At 35.4% G+C, this 23775-nt stretch overlaps 1 protein-coding gene across 2 annotated transcripts in view; it reads left to right on the top strand.

The window, feature by feature from the left end:
* DTNBP1 (dystrobrevin binding protein 1) overlaps window positions 1–23775 on the top strand; it is a 77185-nt gene that overhangs the window by 22257 nt on the left and 31153 nt on the right. Inside the window, exon 7 of one of the 2 annotated variants that reach the window (XM_052810815.1) lies at window positions 8787–8809. The exons of the other annotated variant lie outside the window; for it this stretch is intronic. Coding sequence (XP_052666775.1) covers window positions 8787–8809 — 23 coding nt within the window. The remainder of the gene's footprint in view (window positions 1–8786; window positions 8810–23775) is intronic. 2 annotated transcript variants of the gene reach the window in all.

Here is a 23775-nt window from a genome sequence, read left to right as displayed (position 1 = left end):
ATTTTTTTTTGCTATGTTTTGCTTTCAAATACTATCTTTACCTCCTGCAGCATCACTGTAAAAAGCTGCCCTTTTTTTTGTGATCTTGTTTAACCTAAATTAATTATGTTTTTTACCAAAGGCAAAAGAGAGAAGATGGAATTGGCTAATACACTGCCATGCAATATCATGTTGCCTAAAAGAAGATTTCTGTGTCTAGATCTTGTTTAGATCCCATAGCATTCCCCAGGTGATAAGCTAGAACAGTACTCTGTACAGTATATCATCTTCAGTGATGAATTTAAATTCATAAATTTCATAACCCTTTTAAGCTTTACATGTAATTTAACAAATTAACTTTTTATATGTAAAAAATATACCGTTGTTGCAAATGTTTCAATCAAGTATATTTCTTCCTTCCAACATTAAATGTGCAGTGAATTATTTCTAAGACTCTAGCTATAAGTTTCATAGTTCTCATCAAAATTTTCATCAAAGTAAGGTTTCATGCCATATTCTTCTTGATCAGTCTTCTGGTGGTATAGATTTTCAGCTGCTATACCTCTGTGTATCTGGGTACATAAATAATGATTTTGCAAGGGTGGATCCAGAACTTTTATTAGCTTCAGGACAGCTTTCATGGTAGATGTGCAGTGGATGACTGGCTTTGAGTTTTCATTAGGCATTAATTGTCTGGCTGTAAGTTTCTGTGCTCAAAGCAGAGTTCAAATTGCAGAGGTCTTTTCCATCCTGCTGTTCATGAGCTTGCTTACAGCAGAATCAGTAGCAAGTGTTTTCATGGTGATAACTGGCTGGAATTAATTTTATGGCCATCAGTTATTGCACTTCTTTGGACAGACACATGGAATGAGAATTTCTGTTGCTCCTGAAAAACTGGGCTTGCACAAGCTTTGGAAAAGTTCCCTTGGTAATTGTGCTTCCTTTTGTGTAATTTTAGGGCTCTGAACTTTCTTTTGTTTGTGAGAACACTTGCAGTACAGTATTTTGCATGCATCAAACCCAGAGGAGCATGCTGCTTCATTATTAGTGAATTTTACTCCCGTCAGTGCTCCAAGTATTTCAAAACATTGGGCAAGACTGAATACATAACAGATCAAAGATTGTAGGGGTTTGGAAAGTTTTTATATTATTTGCAAAGTGTGAATGTGCAGTATAATTTCTGTCACTTTTCAGTTGATTTAATTTTGCCCTTTTGTGGTGGTCTTTGCTTGATGCAGAGAGACAATGACATTGTTATAAAGAGGTTTGTAGCGTACCTTCTCCTTATAGTTTTGTTTACTTTTGAATAGGCATATTAAAGATTTTTTTCTTTGTTAGCTTTTGTGACCTGCAATTAAAGGCTGAATGTTTGTGTTAGATCCTCTGCATCTTACAACACCTTTTACTAATGTTTTCTAGAAAATGTTAAACGTTATGTCAATCCTGCCTAACTTTACCTTTGTAGTGCTGGTTACTGGGCATAATCTGCAAATCCTGTCAATCTGTTAGGACCAGGCATTCTTTGTCCAGACTTATTGTACCAATAATAGAAACAGATGGTTTAGGACTGCCTTAATCATTGTTTTGTACTCTCCCTCACCTCAGAACTGCATTATTTATCAAAGTAATTCATTCATTGCGGCTAGTGGCAGAACAGGGCTTAGGTGTTTGTCATAACCACAGTAAAATCCATTCTCTGCTTTTGAGCAAGGTACTGTGCCTCCTGATAAATTCTGTCTTTCTTTCACTATGAATTATTTTCCTGAGATCTTCAATAATTCCTTTTCACTTACATCCAAAAGCAATTTGTTTAAAAATTGTTCAGAAAAATGTGTTAAATGCATTTATTGACAACACCTCTGTGAGGGAGATTTTACATTCCTGTATCAAAGGTATGTGTTGAGGATGCCTGAAGTGGTACAAGTTTTAACTACTATCTGCCACAATAGCATTCATGCTGTGTGGAACCACATTCAGCATTTTAGGTAAAGAATGCATATGGGGTTACAGGCTTTTTTTTACTTCTTTGTTTTTGTGGACTTGTGGCATATTATATGTCACTTAGTGAATAAAGTTTGGCCAGTTTTTGAATACTGTGATTTTTTTTCTTTTAATGCTTATGGGGAAATTGATGGCCGAGTTAAAAGAAGGTCTGGATTTTATTGTGTGGCTGTTTACCAAAAACAGGTTGGCAGGAACCCTTTTTCTTTCTAGGAAAGACTAAAGATGGTGGAGCTGATGGTGGAGTTGTTTCTACCTTCTCTTAAATTTCTTCTCTCAAATTTCAGCTTTAAATTTTGATTCCTAAACTTTTGGTTGTATGATAAAAATAAACTGTGCTGATACATGTATCTTTTAGTGATCCAATGATAACATTGCATACTAAGATAAAAGTTAAAAAAAAATTAAATTTAAAAACTGTCCCCTTTTGTTAGCAACAGGATGAAAGTAAAAACGTAAATACTGGGTCCTGTGCAAAATCTTACATCTGGAGGCATAAGCTTTTAGAGGAAGCTAAGAATTTATTCTGCATTTCAGGTTCCAGTTTGGAATGGCCAATGCTAAATGGCCTGTATCAGTCTCTTAGCAGAAGACAAAACACTTGGTTGCTTTTAATGATTTCACTTCTACCATTTTCTTCTGTTCTTTAATGCCATCTCCCTCATTTTTACTGTTCTTTTGAATGATAGCACCTGAAAGGTGACCCCCAATGTTCTTCATCAAGAAAAATATTTGTTTCTTTTTTTGAAATATCCAAAGAGAACTGCTTTCACTGTACCCTGGAACTGCTGAGTATGTTAGGGTAGTATTTGTTTTTAGTTGTATTTATTAGCTTGATTACCAGTTAATCTTTGCAGATATTGTTACAAAATTTTGCTTTGATCCGTTCCATCTTCTGGAAGGAAGTTGATGTAGAAGTTTTGCTGGAAGACACAGAAAGACTTCAGCTACTTTTATAGCCGCATTTGAGTATGGAAACAAAAAAATCTCCATTGCAACATTATTTAAATTCCTTAGTGCTTTGCTCTTCTGTTTTATTGGATAAAATTTCACATTTGATGGTGAAGAATCCTGACCTGTCTTCAGTGTTTCTTCAGATAAACAGAAACGTTGCCTGCTGCTTAATTCTAAGAGTACTTTAGTAGTAGTTTTAGATTTTATTGATTTTTTTTTTTTTCATTACTTAAAAGGCCTTTCATTACTTAAGTCTCAAAGGTATTTCAAAGTAGTAGTTGGCCTAAGTGATGTGAAAGGGGTGCTCAAGGAATCTAGGGAAGGGAAAGCATTTTTCTGTCATTGTCATAAGTGCTAATCCTAAGTACACAAAAAAGTACTTGAATTATTTCTGCACACCATGCAAGTGACATAAGTTTTGAGTTCTCAGGTTTTTGGTTTTTACTTCTGATGAATTCCAGAGGAAAGTCCCCCTCATGGCTTTTCAGCTTACTAAAGCTTGAATCAGGCTATGGAAGGAAATATTTTTTTTTTATATAATTTTGAAAACTTAACTGTACCAGGCATAACAGGTGAAATGCAGTATTTCTCAGGTTTTATTTTGGATCTTGTTAGGTGCCAGAAATATTTTTAAATTAAATTGCACATAAGCAGCTATATTTGCTTTAAATTGTGAATTTTTGTTTGTAAATCATATTTACAACTCAACATTTATAAACATATTTCATTGTAAAATCTTTCAAATGTAGTTGTCAATTTTTACCATCTATCTGCTGTCTTGAGATTGTCTTTTGTTTACGCATGGGTCTAGTAGTTTGAATTTATTGGCTGTTACTTTCAGAGCTAGTGTTATAAAATCATTCCTGACATTCATTTATGACTTTTTTACTTTCTTATCTGCCTACTCTTTTCTTGAAGGTAAAATATGGAACTGTCACTTCAGGCGGCTGGCATCACAGTAAAGAATGTGGTGTTTCTGTGGTCTCTAGGTATTTAATTGAATTCCCTTGTGTTTTGTTACCTTGGGGTAATTGATCTTAGTGTTACAGCCCTTTGCAAGAGACAGTAGAACCTAAGAACTTTGTCTTACTTTTGTTGAACAAACTAAATTGCCATTGATTTCAGTAACTTAAAGCAGGATGGTTTTGACTCCTCCTCCCGTATTCTTCTTCCTGGATTTATTTTTGTTTATCAGTGATAACCAATATAATCTTCCTCCTAGTGTCCATCTCTTCTTCCCAGTGACTAAAGTAAGGTTAACCCAATAGTGCAATGAAAAGCCTGAGAGGAATGGGAAGGTAATTGGGAATTTGATTTTGCCTTCTAACTATTCATGTAAGTTCTGGTCATGTCAGTTACTCTGTGGGACTAGTTATATATTGTAGACAGTTTGTTTCACCTGTTGTCTCCAAAATTATATTTTCTCTCCGCAACCCTGAAGCTCAACTTTTCTGTAAATGAAGAAGTTGAGACCACTGACAACATGGTTATCAGAACATTCCAGGTAACTTAAAAGTAATAATTCAAAAGACACATCCAGTCTTAACAGACCTTCAAGGCACTACAGTTTTAATTCGCTTCAAAATTCATGGTACTTCTTGCAAATAAAAAATTGTATAAAAGGTATACTTCAGACTAAAATGGACTATTGTATTTTTACCAATGTCTATATATATCCCTCTCCTCTATACCTATGGCTTAGGTCTTTTTTGACGGGATGTTTCAGAGAAGTTCTCAATGGCATCTCTTGCATGAGCAATGCTTTGATTTAATTTCTTTAGGTTATTTTGAACCATGAGACATTATCAGCTGTGCCTTTTTAGGCATGGTACATAGAGGGGTTTATAGTCAGATTTACCTGTGTCCATCATGCTCAGAAGGGGCTGAGAATCTGATTAGTGTGTGTCTCATGCTGGCATTAAATATACCTGAATATCATTGTGCTGACTTAAGTATTATCTTGAAGAAGTAGGCAACCAGGTTTATGCAATTGGGTTTTCCCTGGCAATTGTTGCCCTTTACTTGCTGCTATCATGTTGGTCATTTTCACCTGAATTCAAGGGGTATAGAATTTCACTAAGCCCCCATCTATTTTATGAAAACAAGCAACTGGAAAAGGAGATGAAAATTATTGCCTATATATGTGGCTGAACAGTTTTCGTGGGCATAACTACAGTGTAGATGGAGCCTGTACAGCCTCTTGCCTCTCGGGAAAGAAGTTGAGCTTCTGAAGTTGCACAACACACAGGGGAAGATTACTTTTAAAGTGCCTCCATGCCCTTATAGTCTGATTATTTTAGCCTTTAGCCTGTTATTTTAGCCTTTTTTTCTTGCTCACTGGTACTAAAATTCATCTTTCACCGAGAGGAAATATTTATGTTACATTATAATACAACTATTAATTAAGTCCTTTCTTCTGAAAGCTAACTGTTATCTGTAAAAAAGTAAAAAATATTCTTATTTGTGTAACTAGTCAGATTTGTTGGCACTAACCTAAAATTTAGCAGCTAAAGTAAAAGAGCATATAGTCAGATGCCAAATAGTAGGTTGTATTGATTAGTGGTCAGACTCAGCATGGGAGTTCCTTTAATCCTGGGTAGATGCTGAGCAGCCCACACTGGGCTTCAAGAGCCTTCGTGTGTAGCAAGACTAGGGGCAAGGCAGGTGTGTGTTTTCTTTCTAATAATAATGGAAAGGTTTATCTCATCTGTCTGTGAAGTGCATGAATTTTTTTGGATGAAAACTCTATAAAATCCAGGAGTATTTATCAGTGGAAAGCTTTCAATTGCCTAAAACTAGTTAGACAAATGGGGTAGAGAGGAAGGCTAGCCTTTTCCTGCGGAAAACATGTATAGGGTAATACACTTCTGAGCTGAAGCAGTTGACAGAACTCTTCTGCTGAGATGATTCATTGCACTGCACTTTTGTCTTCTAGTATGATGTTGTTACTAAGCTATCCATCAAAGGCTGAGCTCTGTTGCTGTAGCTTTTGTATAAACCTAATGTGAAAAATCATCTCAAAGAATGAACAATTTAAAGTTAAAAGAAAAACAAATATAAAAATGTAATATATAGTATTGAAGCTGGTAATTTAATATGGCAAGATCTAAAATAATAAGAGGCAGAAGTCCTAGCTACTCATCCAGGCCTACTTCCAGTGCAAGTTTTTCCTCCTGCTTGTCTTTTAACCTCCTTTTGAAGAGGACTGTTTTCCAAAACCGTTTTCAGTTTAAACTTTTTCATTTTAATTACTCAAGCTGTTTTTTCTTTTATAGTGTCTGTGTTCCAAGTACATTAACTTGCATTAAGAAGGAAACTATGTATTTACTTTTGCAGGTGATTTTTTGTCTCTAGATTCCTGGAGAGATGTAGGAGGTATCTTCTTCCTGACAGTTTGTCAATAAATACAAAAATATTTATTTACTTACAAAGGGGATGAGAAATGTCATACTTTGTAATACATCTTTGTCTGTACATCCATCTAGAACTTTGTAATTACACATCTAGAAAATGTACTGATACAATCTTCAGCCATCTGTTTTTTTCAGTGTCTTTACAAGTCATAGTCTCCTTTCTACTTTAAGTTTAGTGTCTGGTTCTTACCAAAGCTGATGATGAACGAGATTTAGGATTAAAATTTTAAAACTTCAAGTTTTTATTTGGATAACGTGATTAAATAAAAAAGAAAAAAATCCTTCATGTTGCTGATGCAGAGCATATTTTCAATGAGTGTGTTTTTTAATATATATTTCTAAATATATGTTTTAAGAGTGTTGTGAGAAACCACAAGATGCAATTGATTCATTCATGTTGTCTAAAATATAAAGAATCATCAATCTTTGGATCTTAATTGGTATGAGGATACTAGGTAATGCAGATCCTTAAATTCCAAATCTGTATTTTTACTGTATGCTAATTGTAGATATTTTAAATTTTTCAGAGGTATGTGTTCAAAAAAAAAAAAAAGTGTTGTCAAATATTAATTTCCAACTTTCTTAATGAATGGCAATTACATATATGGATATAGTAACAGCAGCTTAATGCATCAACCCTGGAAATGGATTTTGAAAGGGAAAATTGTGGGGTTTTAGACAAAAGCAATGAATATCATTGTCAGTTGGTTACTGTATTAGCATCTTGTTTGCTAATCTGTTTGAACACAATGAGTAATTTTTTTGTCTTCCCTTTTGGAGATAAGTGGCATAAGACCTCCTGATTCTAGGTGCAAGTAGCGTAGGTTTTTTCCTCTTACTTTCACAAGATGTTTCCTCAGTATGGTTTTGTTTCAGTCTGTGGAAAACAAGCATTTCCTGTGATTGTTGTTTTCTCAGTTAGTATGCCATTATTAAAAAATGAGTGCAACTTGTGAGAGTGTTTAAGAATTTTTTAATTATATTTAGAGTATGCAAGGTAGGAAAAATTTATTAGGGTATGAACCTGCAAATCACAGGTGCTGTGAAGTAGCTTATTCCCTGGTAAAAAAGGGAGAAACTGGCTAGGGAAAGGGATGTAGGAGAAGCAGGAAGGGAAATAGATACTCACAGGAAGTTACAACTAATAGGCTTCTCTACTGTAAATAACACTGTAGCCTATTTCCTGGTAAAGCACCCATTCTTTCAAAACCCTGTATTTGACATTTGGTGACAAAAGTGGGATGTTCACTGAAAATGTGGAGGTAAACGAATTCTCTTGCTTCTTTTAGAATAGTTTTGTCCTGCTTAGAAAGTAAGTTGTTTCAGGCTTGAAACAGTTTTGTCAGTTCTTGATGCAAGAATAAATGCTGCATTGCATCATCTATTAGGGAGGAGAAGGAGTTATTATGGTATAGCATATGTATTGTGAAACAGTGTGGTAGGTGACTCAGTAATGACTGAAGCATGCTTTAGGCTATGGATAGTGAATAGAATCATTTATCTGGACAACTGTGAGTTCGGTCCTTTCTTTAATTTATTTTTCTTATAATCACTTTTGCTTTCAAAATTCAGAATCTAACTAGGCAGTCTGCAAGGCACAGACTGAAAAGATGTTCGTTATAAATGAGCATTTTGTAAGGAAAAGGCCAGCATTCTGCCTTATCTAAGCTATTACTTTGATTCTTCTTTAGCATCTAAATTAATGATAAATCACTACTTTGTAGCGATGGGAAATGGAGCATTTTGCAGTTTCCTAAAAACCGAGAATATTTCCCTTAGTTTTATAGCCTTTGCATTCACAATTGCATAACTATGAAAAGTGGAAGGTGGCCTGGTATGAAGGAAAAAATATACTATTGCTGTTGACTTCATTTCTTAGCTTTCTGGTATGTGAGTGTTGTGGGTTATCTGTCACTTTCTGTACTTCAAAATCCTCTCCTCTGAGGAATGTCACTATATACCTCTGTTGCCTTTAAAGTGTGTTGTAACTGAGTCAGTGGTATTGTCAAATTTTTCTCCTTCACTGTTGCCAAAAGGGTTTTGAATAGCATTGATGAAGATGGAACACTAATTGTTATTCACTGTGCTATAAATTGGCAAAGCTCTGCTAAGCAGTGGATGTTTTAGTACCTAAAGCCTTAAGAAGTCTTGGTTATTTTTGCAACAGTGTATCTAGAAATTATGTGGCTAGATATAAATGTGCAATATTTTGTGTAATTGTACATGTTTATAAATACGTGGTAGCCTAATTTCTAAACAGGTTGATAGTGTTTGCTTTAGATAAACACACATAGTAATATTATCCTTATATATGATGATAATCAAATTCTTTGTTTTTTCATCTTTTAATGAGTCTTAAACCATGTAAAATATCTCCTGTAGTTCTAGATGTAGTATTTCTAATAATATTTTTTTTTTAATTCTGCTTTTCTCCAACAGGAAGGAACTTGAGACCTTCAAAGGTAAATTCTATTTTTAATTTTCTACTTGAATGTTTGCAAGAGTTACAGTAACTCTTGTATTAAGTGAAACTAGTAAGGAGCTGTTCCAGTTCTACATTTGACAATGTTAATTTTGTGCCACCCCAGGAGGCTGTTTATTATTCAGTTTACCTGTTCTTGCTACTGGTTTCTTTGGGAGAGTCGTAAGTGTAGGAAGAACACAGATGGTTCTGTTGTCTTAGCTAGGTTTCAGAGATTCTGTATCTAATTCAAGCCTTTCTCTTGCTGTTCAGTTTTGGAAGTTAAGGGCTTTGTGTTCAACTAGTTGATGTCTTTTCTAGCATGAATGTGTTTTTGACATGAGTCGCAGGCTGTTACTTGTTAGACTTTTGTCTAGCTATTTCTAGGAAATTTCACAGTATTATGTTACATCAGACAAATGCAATTTTTGTAGCTCAACTTGTTGGATATACAGGTATCTACAAGGTATATACAAATATCTGTCCTACATAATATGAAATGGCTAGAAAATCTGTCATGTATTATTGCTTTGTCTGTGGTGCATAGATGGAACACACTACCATTTTCAGTAAATCTTAAATTCAGGCTTACTCTACCTACTAATTTTAATGTTTGATCAGCTTGACAATTGCTATTATCTTTTGCTTTGAATAAGGTGTGACTGTGGTTTGTGACTAGTCTTTATTTATGAGAATGAAGTCAAGTACATTGACTTATGTCAATTAATTGTCTCTTGAAATTGAAAGAAGTGATGGAAATTTCTATCAGCTGCATTCCTCTTTGCCTTTTCAGTTCATTACTCTCTCATCTTTAGCTAAAAAAGGAAAATAATAAAGCTAACGTTAACAGACAAGCAACACAGATTATGTAAAATGTCACTTTATCTGTAGCTTACCATAACAACCCTTTTTTAGATTGATTTGACAGCTTTCAACACAGACTAGCTCAATACAAAACGAAAGATAATGCTAAGCTCATTCTGTTCCAAAGCAAGGCAGCTACTTTGTAGTACCTGATGCTTGTGAGAATAGTGAATCCTGTTTTTTTTGTTTGTATGGATTAGGCATTTTAAGTGAGTTTCTGGAAGCCAGGAGGATGGTTTCCAGAGTTATTTCTCTCTTGGCTTCTTGTTTTTCCAATAGAGATTGTAACTTTATTTGACAGTAAGTATTTTACAAAGACAGTTATTTTCATGGAAGAGGAAGGTGTTAGCTGTGTGTTGACCTTGAAATTTATACCAGACTAAGTAACTGGTTCTGTAACAGCGACAGAGGCATACAGATTTCCAATACTAGTTATGAAAGGCTTGTACTGGGTAGACAAGGCTTGTCTTGGTAGCCAAGAAAGGGTTTTTTAGTTTACTAAGAGGGAAAATTGCAAACAGATGCCAAGAAAAAAGCCAAAGTCTTTGCGTGTTTCTTCGCTGAAAAGTTCAACAGCAGTCTGTGGCTAATGCAGCCCATATCAATGGGAAAGGAGTAGGATCTCATGCTATAACAAGGAAGGACCAGGTTAGAGGGTACTGTAGGTGTGTTGGACATTTTTGAACCAACTGATCAAATTTATACTCAAAAGTATTGGCAGAAGCTACGGAAGGCCGGAAAAGCACAGGCAGAGTGACAGATTATTAAAAATGGGTATTGAACATCAGTCAGCCGAATTTCTGTGTTTTTTCGTGCAATGAAGAGATGGACAAGCTTGTACCTGACAGAAGAGAGGACTAATAGCTAACAAACTCTCAAGAATAGTTATATCAAGCAAGTCTAAATTCTTTCTGTAAGATGACAACAATATGCTTTAAAATAAACAATAGATACCATATTTTGACTTTGGCAAAAACTTTAACTGTCTTGCCTGACATTTTCCCAGGAAATTGAGATTAAACTAATAAAAAGCAGGTGCATGGCTGATTGGAAATACATGCTTGGAGAAAATGTTTTTATGGTTTCTTGCTTACCAAGTTGTTCTTTCTCAGACCTGATGCTACTTGGAATTTTTGTTGTTAACCTGGATTGTGAAATAGAAGTGTTCATTAGATTGGCTTCAGTCAGTCTTTTTCCAGCCTTTTGGACCTTCAGCCAATTTCTGAGAATCTAGTATATATTTTATCAGCTGATCAGGAACAGGGAGAGTAAGAGCTTCCTGGTCATGAAGGATTCATGATTACGTAGTGACAGATGTTTCGGTTCTACAGCAGCTTTGCCCAATCTAACTGGTGGCTTGTCCTTGCATTTTTCTGTTTTAGGCTACTTCCAAGGCTCACTAGATTTGTGCAGAAAATGATCTGTCATTTGGTTTGGTTTAGTTTCGGTTGATGAAGCATGCTGAAATAACTCAGTAGATGGCCAGAGAAATCCTGGCACAGAAGAAGGAAAAGGCAACAGCAAGAGCAGGAAGCATGTCTAAGTTACCAATGTAACACGGTCATCTAAAACCCAAATATTTCTAGTGGTACGTTACCTAACACATTTTAAGGTTGAGGTGAGGAAGTATTAGGACCATTATGTAAAGCTTTTATAAATAAAATCTTATCTTGCTTATAAAGATGGTTTGTTGTATTCAAGAAAGGTTGGTTCCAGCTGAAATATGTTAAGTGGTTGGGTAGATGATTCTTTACATTTTTATATTGCAAGTATAGACTACATCCTCAACTAATTCATCCTTGCATACCTGCCCAGAGTCAAATGTGTTCTTAAACATTCAGTTAATAAAATAGCCAGTGCAGGGGCTAGGAAAGAACAACTGTTTCAAGTACCTTTATATACACTTGCATCTTTCAATGCATGTGCAGTTGAAACCGTTGTACATTAAATTGTGTTTTAATGGAAAAGAACAGAAATGCCAGTTTTCGTAACAGTAAGTTGTTATTTGTGAATTTGAATACCATATGCTAAAAAGTATTGGCTTCCAGATTATGGATGGTAAATGTCTTGCATAAAAATGTATTTCATAAATATGTAAGTTCATTCTATCTGATTCTGCAGAAATTGAAGTACCACAACAACATTCCTTAAATATGTTCGCTAAAGGGAGTAAAAAGAGGGTTGTATGCATGTTTTTCAGTGTCCAAATATAACTCTCACATGCACTAGTGCCGAGTTCTCATGCCTTGCTCAGGATAGAAAGTAGGTTTTACTGGAATTAAGAAACTGGTATAGTTTGAGGATCAAAATAGCACATCACTGGAAACTTGAATTCAGTGATGCATCCCATCAATTTCACAATGAATACAGAAAAAATACTAATTGTATATTGGCACTGACCATGAGAATGCAGGTCTGGCTCACAAGGCAGGGGGCACCTTCACAGGTCTCGGATGTGTTTTAAAACTTTAGTTTCCTGGAGTTTTGTATATGTATAAATATAAACAGATATAGATGCACAGGTGTAGTCTGGATGGGACCACAGTAAACTTGTGAAATCTTCAAATGTATATAAACTTGCAAACATTTTAAGTGCCCTTGTATACCTAATATTTATGAAAGACTTGTTTGAAACAAAATCAACCTTCACATAATCAAGAAACAGAATTGTTTCTGGTTTCATTTAAATCTTCATACTGTGTGCGCTAAGGTACAAAGTGGTATATTCTTTGAGGGTACCAGGTGTCATCAACAAGGGGCTCAAAACAAAGCTCAGTGTATATACCTGTTTGCAGCATTGAAAAGTGTTGAGAATCCACTAACACTCTTGCTTGTTGATGTTATTACCTTTAAGTAGCATGAAATAAGTACATAACACTATTTTAAGAAATGATGAATTATTTTTGTATTTGTTAGTGGAGATACTGTTTTAGAATTTGTTCCTGCCTTTTTCACATTTGTATTGCAGATTGTACTCTCTTTCATCATGAAAAGTAGATTTTATTTTTCTTCCTTTTGTGTTAAGACTGTTTACAGGGCCAGACATTCTCCTTTGTTGTTTGCTGTACCCATGGTGTATAGAGGCAGAACAAACCTCTCCAGTCTCATCCCTTCTAACCTCAAGGGGTTTCTATTACAATGTAAACGTAAGATATTGTTTAAATATCTGTGATGCTGAGAAAGTGAAGGTTAGAAGCTTTCCTGCTTTCTTGTAATAAGGATCTCTCTCTGAAGAAGGCAGAGTTGTGTGATGTCCCTGTTGATACTCTGCTACAACACTGGCATTTGTGTACCTGAAGTGTGAGTGTGCATTAGGACAAAACATCTCAAGCATTGTCCAGTTTATTTTTTTTAGTAATTTATCTTCCAGAGAGCAAAGCTCTCAAAGGTGATAGATTTATGGATGAAAACATTAGGTATGCCATATGAAGTAGCCTGCAAGTTTCTTCCTAGCGTGCATCAATTCTGATGTTTGGAGAACTGCTTGCAGGAGCTTGCTTATGCCCTGTGCTGTCCTGTCCTGGCTGAGGCTTATAAAGCTGCTGGGGAAAAAAAAAAAAAAAAAAAAAAGTCCTGTTGTGTCTGTTGTGGATCTTGGCAATTTCTCGCAACAGTAGAATTTATTTCAGTTGAAATTTGTGTAAGTGTGTATTTGTTTTTAGTATTTGATAGACTGTACTCTTATGTGGTTTAGAAAGGGTGTGTATCATTTTTACAGCTGAGAAACTAGAAATTAGATAGCAAATATGTGGTTATTTTCTCTTGATACTTGAAACCTAGTACATTCATGACTGCACTGAGTTTTGAAATCATTCCACCATTCTTCTATGCACATGGTACAATTTTTTTTCATATATTTTTTTTAAAGTTAATATTTCTTCTGTTCCAGCACAGCCAGGACTGTGTAGTAAATATTTACAGAATACTGTTAATCTCTTTACAAGATGGAAGAGTGAAGCAGAGCAGTGAGGTAGATAATGGGAAAAAAAAAAAAGTTATAAAAGTAGTAGAATTGCACAATGGCAATAACATGCTGCTGAGTTTACTTCAGGCTTTGTCCAAATGGGAACTATATACGTGATAGATTTAAAAATTGCTTCTAAAAGTCCCTTTTTATTTAAAAAAAAGTTTAGGATGAAGTGTTTTGAGTTTGTTTCTGGAAAGAAAACTAAAGCAGTAGAGGCCATTTGGAAATCAGCAACACAGCACTTTCGGACAATAAAAGGTGGCAGAAACTTTGTAAGGGCAGATACACACATGGCTTTGACTACTGAGTCATGCATATTTCTAAGCTTTAACAGGATTAGTTTCATTCAAGCTCAGGGAAATTGGTCATATGACCATTTTCAGCACTTCTATTTACAATACAACAAAATATATTTTCAGCTCTTTGCATCAGAGATCTCTCCCAAACCAGTCCTGATAAGTTTTAAAAGCTTTGTCAAAATACTCTTTCTGAGAAGGAGGCTGGTGAAGTAAAGAGGTGTTTTTTCTTGCTTTTCTCTTCTAAATCAAGTCACTGGGTCACATTTGATATGCAGATCTTTTGTCATCCCTCTTCATGCATGTAAGAAGCTTCTGTTGAAATTGCAGTTTTCCAGACCTTTTACCAGTAGCTTAAATATGTTTGTAGATAAACTTTAATTTCCTGGCTTTTACTGTTCCCTTCTCTAAGTGTACATGATGTTTGGAGCAGTCTGTTGCCTCCATCCCTTTGTTCTCCTTTTTTTGAAATCTACTTGCCTCAACAGATAGTGTGTCAAACTGATTTTTTTTTTTCTTCCAGTCTAGGGATCCTCTTTATCGTGCTGTATTCTCATGGCTGTCAAAATAAACAACTTTTTCCTAATCTTCATGTTGTCTTCCAGATGCATGGGTAATATGCAACAGAGATCTTCACAGCTCGTGGTTGACAAAGCTCGTACATTCAATGATGTAGTTGTTCTAGAAGTTGTTCTGTAATTTTGAGCACACAATCCTGTATGTTTCTTGTGAGCAAGAGTAGATGACATTGTGGTAGAAAATCATACCAGCCACGTGGAGTTCATTAACATTTCCAAATATACTACTACCTCAGAGCCCTAGAGCCTGTCACATTAGGAACATGCACAGTTTCATTACTGTGAGGAATTTTTTGTTGGCAAATTGTGTCCATAACCAAGTTGGTTAATAATGAAAGTTCTAATTTAATGTTGTATTTTGTGATTTTGCATTTCAATGACTCATTTGAATAGGGGAGGGAGGATGTCTTTTGTTATTTGGGTGCCTCTTCCAAACATGCTGTGGGAGATAGGCAGTGCTTCTGCTATGAGTATTTCCTGATTGTTTTAGAATTTATTTAGGTGACCATTGTCAAAAACTTCAATGTTTAAACCTTGTAGCACAGATATAAAAGAAGACAACTCTTATTTTGGCATACCGGAAAACAGTTAGGAAACAATTGCTTATTTCTATTGTAATAAAGCTAAGGTGGAGTTAAAATTTCAAGGATATTCAGGGTTTTTCCTCATTATTTTGCTATGAGCTGAAAATATACTGATAGATTTCTAGTTAATAATGTGTGTTGCCAGCTTCTTTCCCATCCTGGCTATGGGAGGAGAACCTTGCAACTTTGGATGTCCTGTGTTGTCTGTGGCAAGAATTGACCAAGACTCCCATACATGGTAACCATTCTCTTGAGAATGGAAAGATTTGAGGCTTGGGCACTTCTAGTCAAACCTTGAGTGAAAGGCAAATAAGTTTTAACTACTGAAATCTTTTGTTATAGTGTAATAGAATGAGACAGATGGAGAAGAAAAACAAATGATAAAGTGTCCTTATAGCTACTTTGCTTTTGATTTAGCTTTTTGTGTTCAAGTTTGCAGACTCTCACATCTGTTTACCTCTCAGGACACATTTTAAAAGTTTCTAGATCTGAATCTAGCCACTTGTAACTTCTGTCCTCTTTTTTGCCTTCCTTGAAATAGGTATGGACTTCAAGTCAAGCCTTTTAAAGAAAAAAATGTTTTAAAATCCTTTTAAATAGAGAAATTTAAGGAAGGTTCACTTTAGATCTTTCACTGATTTCAATCCTCCCCAGAAAATAATTGAGTCTTTATACATCAGGGCAGATATCACCAGCACTGGGATGTAAAAGCTTTCAAATACACATTTCTGTAGCCCACAGGTGGATGGTGCTGAGTTGCACACATCTGATTCAATTTGGCTGAATTATCAGACTTAATGACATACTTTCAGAACTTGTTCTATATATGAATACATACCCAAGAACAGTGGAAGTTTTCAGTTTTGTCTTGACAGAGACTGCATGTGATAACGCATAAAAGCAATTGCTTGCCTCTTGCTGACCCCCTAAACATGACTTTTTTTCCTATTGGCAACACTCTTCTATTGAACATTAAGTGTAGTTGAAAATTTATTAGCTGCCTTTGACAAGACAACAAAACATCTGCTGGATTAAGTAGTATCTCTGGGGTGAAGCAATCTACAATGGGTAGTATCTTGTGTATGCATTTATTTTGCAGATGACTGGAAATAAATTAGTTACCTAATAGGTTAATGTCTACAAGTATCAAGTGTTCAGGACAGACTGTATTTTCTATATATGAAATAGAATTTAGGTTTCGGGGGGGGAGAAACAGAGTTTTTTAGTGTATTTAAACTGTAGAAACAAAATTATCTACAACTTCATCTTGAATTGCTACCTCAGAATGTTATTTCCCATTATGCTTTGCCAAAAGGTGGGCTGCACTGTCACCTGGATTAGTAATCTGATATGATGGAAACCTATTTCCCCTCTGCCCGTTTTTGATCAGTTTTCAGCTGGTGGGGGAAAAACAGGGCTTCTTTGATAGTGGCAATATAGGCTTGGGTGGATCTTGGTCAACTGTAAAATGGCATCCATTTCTAAGGGGTTATATATATTGGAAATGGGTCTGAATTTTCAAAGCTGTAAATAGGGAGTAGAGTTTCTAAAGGAAATCTAAAGGTTAGAAAGGGATGCTATAGAGACACCAGATTATTTACGGACAAACTAGATAATCAGATTTCCTTGGAACAAATATTGTGCGCCCTTGCAACTCAGCTGATCAAAGATAGTTTTTGGGTTTGTCGCTTCTTGCACCTCAAACCACTAATGGTTTAATGCTTTAAATGCTTTTTTTACTTTTTATTTGTTGTGTGTTTTGGCTATAATGTAACTTTGTTACAAATTTGATACTGCTGTTTGTTTGTAATCTCTTTGCTCAGCTAGATTTCAGGATTTTATATGATGGCTATCACCTGAAAGTAGTATTCAGACAATGAGTTAATGTAACCCATAGAATGCTAATGTTACAGATACTTCTGAAACCTTGTGTTTATTAGGTTTTTTAATGCTAATTCTGACTGGGAGAGAGTGGAGGGTAGGAACGCTTTCTTCTTTTTTTTAAAATTCTGCTTCATCTACATGTATTTTTAGAGAATCTTGTGGGTTTTTTAATGTGGCACTCTTATGCTCTTTCATCCTGTCTTACGTTGCTTTGTATTTTGAGGGAGCTAGTTTATTCTCCCAACAAATTTTAATATCGATGCATTTATGTGGCTTTCTCTTTTTCCTTGAGTCCTAGTCTTTTTGTATTCTAACGTTGCACTAAGTCAAAAGCCCTTTTGGAGGTCAGATGTATCACAACAATTTTGGCATCACTGCCGCTAAAAATAAGATGGCTCTTGGATGTGCAGGTACAGCTCCTGTTGGCTGCAGTAGAAGTTGGTCCTGTGCTGGAGTCAGCCTTGCAGAGTTCTGGTTTAGTAAGGAGTGGAGGAGGCCAGTGCAACAATAGAGATTTTCTGTGGCTATTGCCAGGGTGAATAGCTAACTGTGTAGAGAATAGGAAAAAATTTCATGGGAACATAAGTCCTGTCATACTGAGTTTATGTAGAAGGGAAAACATTTAAAGGTGTAATATTTTAATTGTCTATAATGCTTAAATGACTGACGTGGAAAAAACAGAAGCCTATTTTGTCTGCAGCTCTAACTTGAATTCATCCTTTAATTACTGAAGTCCAGACTGCAGGCAGGCTTATCTCGTGATTATTATTATTTTTTTAATCTTTCCTATATATATTTTTGGTGTTATTTTCACCAGTGAAATAAAACCGAGTTTCGTAGGCCCATGCATTCTTGGTAATTTTTCCTCTAATGATGATGGTTGGAGAAGTATTTGTTACATAATTCCCTTTTGTCTGTACTCTGTATTTTGGTAATTGTCGTGAAGAAGCTTTTCAAAATGTGATCTTTTTAAGTAAAAGAAAGGAATTGTTACAGCTATCGTGGTTTTGGGCAGCACTGCACACCCTCCTAAACTGAAGAGGCAACGCATGCCAGCGTTCCCAATTCTGCGCAATGCCTTACAGTTTTTGAAACATAAATGCACCGTTGTGTAACTGCAGCATCACCATAACCACAGATTCTCAGTCATATGCTCTTTCTGTTTTTTTTTTTTTAACTGCATAGCCATTTTTTCAATTTTTGATGAAAATGTAGTCTGGATATGTAATACAAAAAATTCAGTTTTCAGTAGAGAAGACTGTTCCTAATTTATTTAAAATAACATCCAAGATTTTTAATATTTTATGTGTGAAGTAAGAATAGTATGTAATCTGGTTTGTGGGGTATCTGCGCTAAGCCACGTTAAGGAAAAATACTTTGAAGGGAGAGCCTTGTGAATGTCGCCTAATAAAAAAAGAATTCGGAAGCCTTCCGTACCTTTTTCCTTGCTTCTAAATCATTTTCAAACGCTTCCAGCTCTCTGCCAAATAAGCACATGCTGTAACTGCATGTCATCAGATTACAACCTGCTGGGAGGATTTCTCTCTTTCTAGCACCCCTTTATTTAGCAGCATGTGGTACCTTCCCAAATACATGCGTGCATTTCTGGTATAGCCCAGCTGCTGGTAGCCTGTGTTCAGGTTCTGGAAAGGCGCTGAGTTGAAGTATCCATGTGTATGCCTCTGTGTGCGAGTGACCCATTGAAAACTGGCAGTCGCGGTATTACTGCTTTGAAAAAGCAGCCTTCTAGCATCGGTCTTTGTTCTACATCAATGAAGATGCACATCAGTGGGGCTGCTTGGTAACTGGAGCTTTCACTTGACCAGTACTGTGTTTCTTTTTACTTGCTTATTTCTTACTGCCATGTCATCTCCGGGAGCCACTGAGAATACTCAGAAGAATTCATGTAGGTGGAACTTTATTATCATCTTTATTATTTGTCAGCTTAATTTGCCAAGCTAATGTAAAATGCAAAATGAAATTAAAGTTAGCTTAATTAATTTCCTCAGTTATCATCATTGCCTGTTTTGTAAAGGGTGTGCTATCAATGAGAGGTTAATTATCAACTTGATTTAGCAAATTTGGAAGAAATAGTGACTTAATGTCTATTTTGTCAGGGCTTTTGTTTATTGCTTTGCTTTTGTCTGTCGCTTTGCATTATTGTCAAGGTAATATTAATCAGCATTAGTAAAAGAATACAAATACACAGATACCTTGTTAGCTAAAATGCAAGCAGACTTGTCTAAGGGTGGGGTGATACTAGAGGATGAGGGGAAACAGAGAATTATTATCTGAAGATAAAACCGAATATAAAAAAATAGAGCAGTGAATTCATTAGTATAGATGCAGTCATGCTAATTCTTAGTTTCCTTCAGATAAATAAAATAATAAATGCTTCATTTAAAAATAGACTGTTTTATCAATTAATGTTATTTACATCGATACGAGCATCCTATGTCATATGAAACAATGTTCTTAATAATGCAATTAATAACACTTTTATGCTGTTAATTTGTAGCTAATTATTTTTAGAACTGTGCATTAATTTAAATAGAAATAAGATGTGGATTTCTACTCTGTTTCTTTTTATGTTCTTTTATATAACCACTGGAAGAGGTTTTTTTCTGTTATCATTCATGTGGATTTTTTTCAGTTGGTGTCCAGGACCAAAAGATAAGAGTAAATTGAACTACTATATTATTTTAATAACCTGTTGGAGCATGCCTTTATCAAGGCTCTACCTATGAGTTGTAGTTCTTACCACTAAATTTGATTTTCATTGTTAAATAACAATGTAAAGTAAAGTTGAATATTTTGTGTTAAACAATTCATCTGATATGGGAGAACTCTTTACATTTGTACTAATTAGAAATACTTCATTTATCAAAATGAGTTGTTTTCCATAAATCTATAGAGAACAGTTGACTGTTTACTTAAAGATGGCAAAATTTACCCTCTGTTCTGCTAAATTTGGTGTGACCAGTTTGCACTCAGAATTGTCAGTTTTGCAAGCAATATGTAGACTACCGGTATAATCCATTTTGAATCCTTAACTACTTTCTACATATTGACAGAAGTTGTCTTTTTTTTTTTTCTTGTTGTTTCCTGAAATTGAAATGGAAGTATGGTGAATTGGGGGCACAGCTGTGAATCTTTCTTTTTCTCCTTATTTGCAATCATATCCTGGACAGTAGAATAGCTATTTTGTGCATAGGGCGGGGGCCAACCTTGAAATTATACTTCTATAAAGATTAGAATATAGAATTGGAGAATATTTCAGAAATGTGAACTTTAGCAATATCAGTCCTCCAGCTACTGCTGGCAAGAGGTAGCAGTAAGTAGAAGCTTTAGTATCAACATTAATATTGGAAAGGTTAGCACCTCTATGGTAACCAGGATCATTCTAATGTGATGTAAAAAACCCCATTTTCTTCTATAGCTTGGTGACAGAAATAAGTAATGCAAAACTAAAGATGGTTTATTATATTTTTATGATAATCTGTTTGTTCACCATCTACATAGGCTGAGGTTAATGAGAAATTAAGAAATACTCGTTTACCTGCTTTTAAAAAGATTGCTTTTCTCTAACAAGATCAGATGTAATACTTTCCGGGGTGCTGAAAGACCAAATGCTGTAGGCTTTTGTGGCCTGTGACTGCACCTTGGTGCGAATGAATTTTTGAACAGTTTCATAATGACAGTATTCTTTCTTCTGGCATGCTGCTTCTATTTTATTACATGTTAGAAATGTAAGTGCAGACATTTCATCAGTTTGATTTGTAGCTAAATAAATGTACAGTAATAGATGATATGCTTTTTACATTTCTCGACATGGCACTATTTCTTTCTATAGTGGTGCTACAAATATGATACTATTCTGGTTCTTACAGTGTTCAGAAATAGTAGAATTGTTTTAAAAGCTGCAGTAGAAATAATTTCTTCTTTCTTTATAGCATGTCCTTACATAAATCTCAGTCCTGCCTTTCACAGTGGTGTGTTATTAAACTGCTTGTTCTGCTCAGGTTTTAATGGTGCAGATGGAGAGGGCGCATGGCCGAAGCATGCATGTGGGCATGTAAGAATTCTGAATGTTTCTCTACTCTTGCTCAGTAAATAGAACAAAAATGTGGATATTCTGGTAAATGATTCTGACTATTTTATTTACGAGTGTTATGTATGCCGTGTTAAATTGTATCAGGTCATTAGAGCTGAAACTGTACAAACGTAATTCTTCAATATTGTAGCTAGTGTGGCATCCTTTTAGTGATTTATTTGTTTTTACTGAACAGGTGAAATAATATTCTTTTGGAAAACTGCATTGAATAATAAAAATAATGAAATTCTTAAAAAGTGAGCTATTTTAAAAATCAGTAAAACACTTCTGTATGTATGTAATATTTCTAAATTGCATATTTCTAATAGAGTATGTGAGTTAAGACCAAAAGACGTTAAGAGGCAGTTTTGACTAACTGAACACATTGTTTCCTTTTTAATCACTCGGGTTACTCTATGGATTAAGGCGAAATGAAAATCTTGTGGAGATGTCACTCAGCCCTTTTTTCCTTTTGTATAGAAGCCAGCTAATGCTATTTTGACGTTGTATAAATGAGACTTGATCAAAATGTAGTTGGCTGTGTCTCCTTTTAAATCAAACAGAAATGGTGCCATTCCTAGGAATAAGTTTCTGACTTAATTAGATGATTATGTAGTCACTCCAGACCTCACACACCAATGTTTCCATTGGCTCAGGAGGGTTTTAACTTGGATCATAATCTTAAATTCTCATAGATTTATTATCTCTCCTCTGGTTATCGAACAGTAAAGTGAAAAACCCCCACTTCACAGAGGAGACTGAAAATACATCGGGTGGTTTTCAGCATATCTTGTGCATTCACGTGGGTAGGAAATGGAACTGGCAGTACTTGATAAGCTCAGGTTTTGTGGCTCACCAGTGATGTGGGAATTGCAGTTTTGCAGACCCAACTGTCCTAAACCTTAATCATAGGTGTAATGTACTTTATTTTTTTTAAAGTCTGTTTAACCCTACAATGGTATTGGAAGGGTGGGCTTTTTACCTTTGTTTTAAACAGTACTAGTTAGTTGTCTGTGCAATTAATCTCATGTGCAGGGTAGCTTCTGGCACTTGCTGGAGAGCAGGGTCCTCAGGAAGGGCCTGCAGCTTCAGCTGCTGTCTCCACAAACCTACGTGACTGGAGGAAGTCAATCCACGTTAGGGGTTTAGGTGACACATGTATTTTCCCTTTGTGCTTGGTGGTACGTATTTAGAGGGTTGTGCTACCGGTCATTTAGTATCTGGTTCTCATCACACCCAAACATGTTTTGGATGCAAAGCTGTTGGAAGGCTGGCAGAACAGAGAGCTAAGTCCTTGATTTTCAGCTTGTTTGGGGAATCATAACTGGTGTGAAGACTTCCGCTAGTTACAGGATGGGAAGAGGTCTGGCAGAGGTACTTCTCTCTCCCTCTCTTTCTCTGTCCCTACAGAGAGTTCAGGGTGCTTTTGTACCACTGAAGATTTCTCCTGCATATTAGCGATTATTCAGTCTAATTGTCTTAAAATTCATGAAGTGAAAATGAATTTGGTATATGGAAGAATTGCAGACTAACTCTGCAACAAAAGAGAAAACAGAAAAGGTTTTATCTAACGCAGACCAAGGAAAGAATGTATTTTAAGTCATATCTCATAGAAATTTAGAAACTTTGAGGATTTCGGAGACAAAAGAAATCCAATTATTTTAGAAAGAAAGCTGTAAAATGCAAGACAATGTCTAAAGGTGTTTTTAATGCATTATTAAAAACATCATGAATGAATTTCAGCAAAGCCACTATTCTTACTGTATAGTCCTCTTTGCAGTCCTTGAAAGTCAACATTTCAACTGAGGAGATAATCCTAATAAGACAACATTTTCACTTTAAGATAGTTTAAAAATAGATGCTTTCTGAATTGACATTGAGAGTACTGTGGTAATTTTAACATGTATACTGCTGCTTTTTGAATGGAAGAAATAGTCCAGTATGCTTCTGTAAGCAAAGCATTCTTTAAGTATGATTCTTATGCTTAAGATACACATTATATATATGACTCTGTAATATTAGCCTTTGAGAAATACTTAGTAGATCTAATTCAGTTTTAACTTGGACATTCTGTATTTTGTTCAGGCAGCAGCAGAAGTATGAAGGTTAAGTGTTGAGAACAGGTGACTCTAACAGCAGTAAAACATGCAGCAAGTAATAATAATTTTATAGATTTTGTCCTCTGGTAGTTAATAGCAAGCCAAAAAGTTTTGCGAGTGACAGGTTATTGAGTGAAAATTATTTAGGAGGAAAACAATCTCTGTCATGAAGCTGCACTTGAGAAATGAACTGTTGAGATTAATTCAAGTGTGAACAGAGTAAATAACATCCGGGGATGGATCAATCATGAGATTTCCAGTCAACAGCTGCAAATGAGAAGAGGTGTTAGAGAAACAATTGAGTTATGAGAGCTTATTTCACAAGATGCTAGGAGAGCTTGGCTTGCCTGATGGAGGGGGTGCAAGGAGATTCTACATGTAAACATGTTGAAGGAATTAGCATCAAGAAAGAGAGACAAATTCCTGAATGGCCAGTGTCTGTTGGGGTGGGGTGGTTTGGGAGTTTTATTTTGTAATAATTAGTATGCCTCCAGCTCATTGTTAATTGTTTTAAACTGTTCTAGTATTAATTCAGCAAAGAGGCTTTCTTAAATCCTATAAGCACTGAAAATACTGTCTGCCTATGTTGTGATACTGTTCAA

The sequence above is a fragment of the Harpia harpyja genome, chromosome 1 (genome assembly GCF_026419915.1).
Source record: "Harpia harpyja isolate bHarHar1 chromosome 1, bHarHar1 primary haplotype, whole genome shotgun sequence".
Lineage (NCBI taxonomy): Eukaryota > Metazoa > Chordata > Aves > Accipitriformes > Accipitridae > Harpia > Harpia harpyja.
This window is presented reverse-complemented; position numbering and strand designations above follow the sequence as displayed.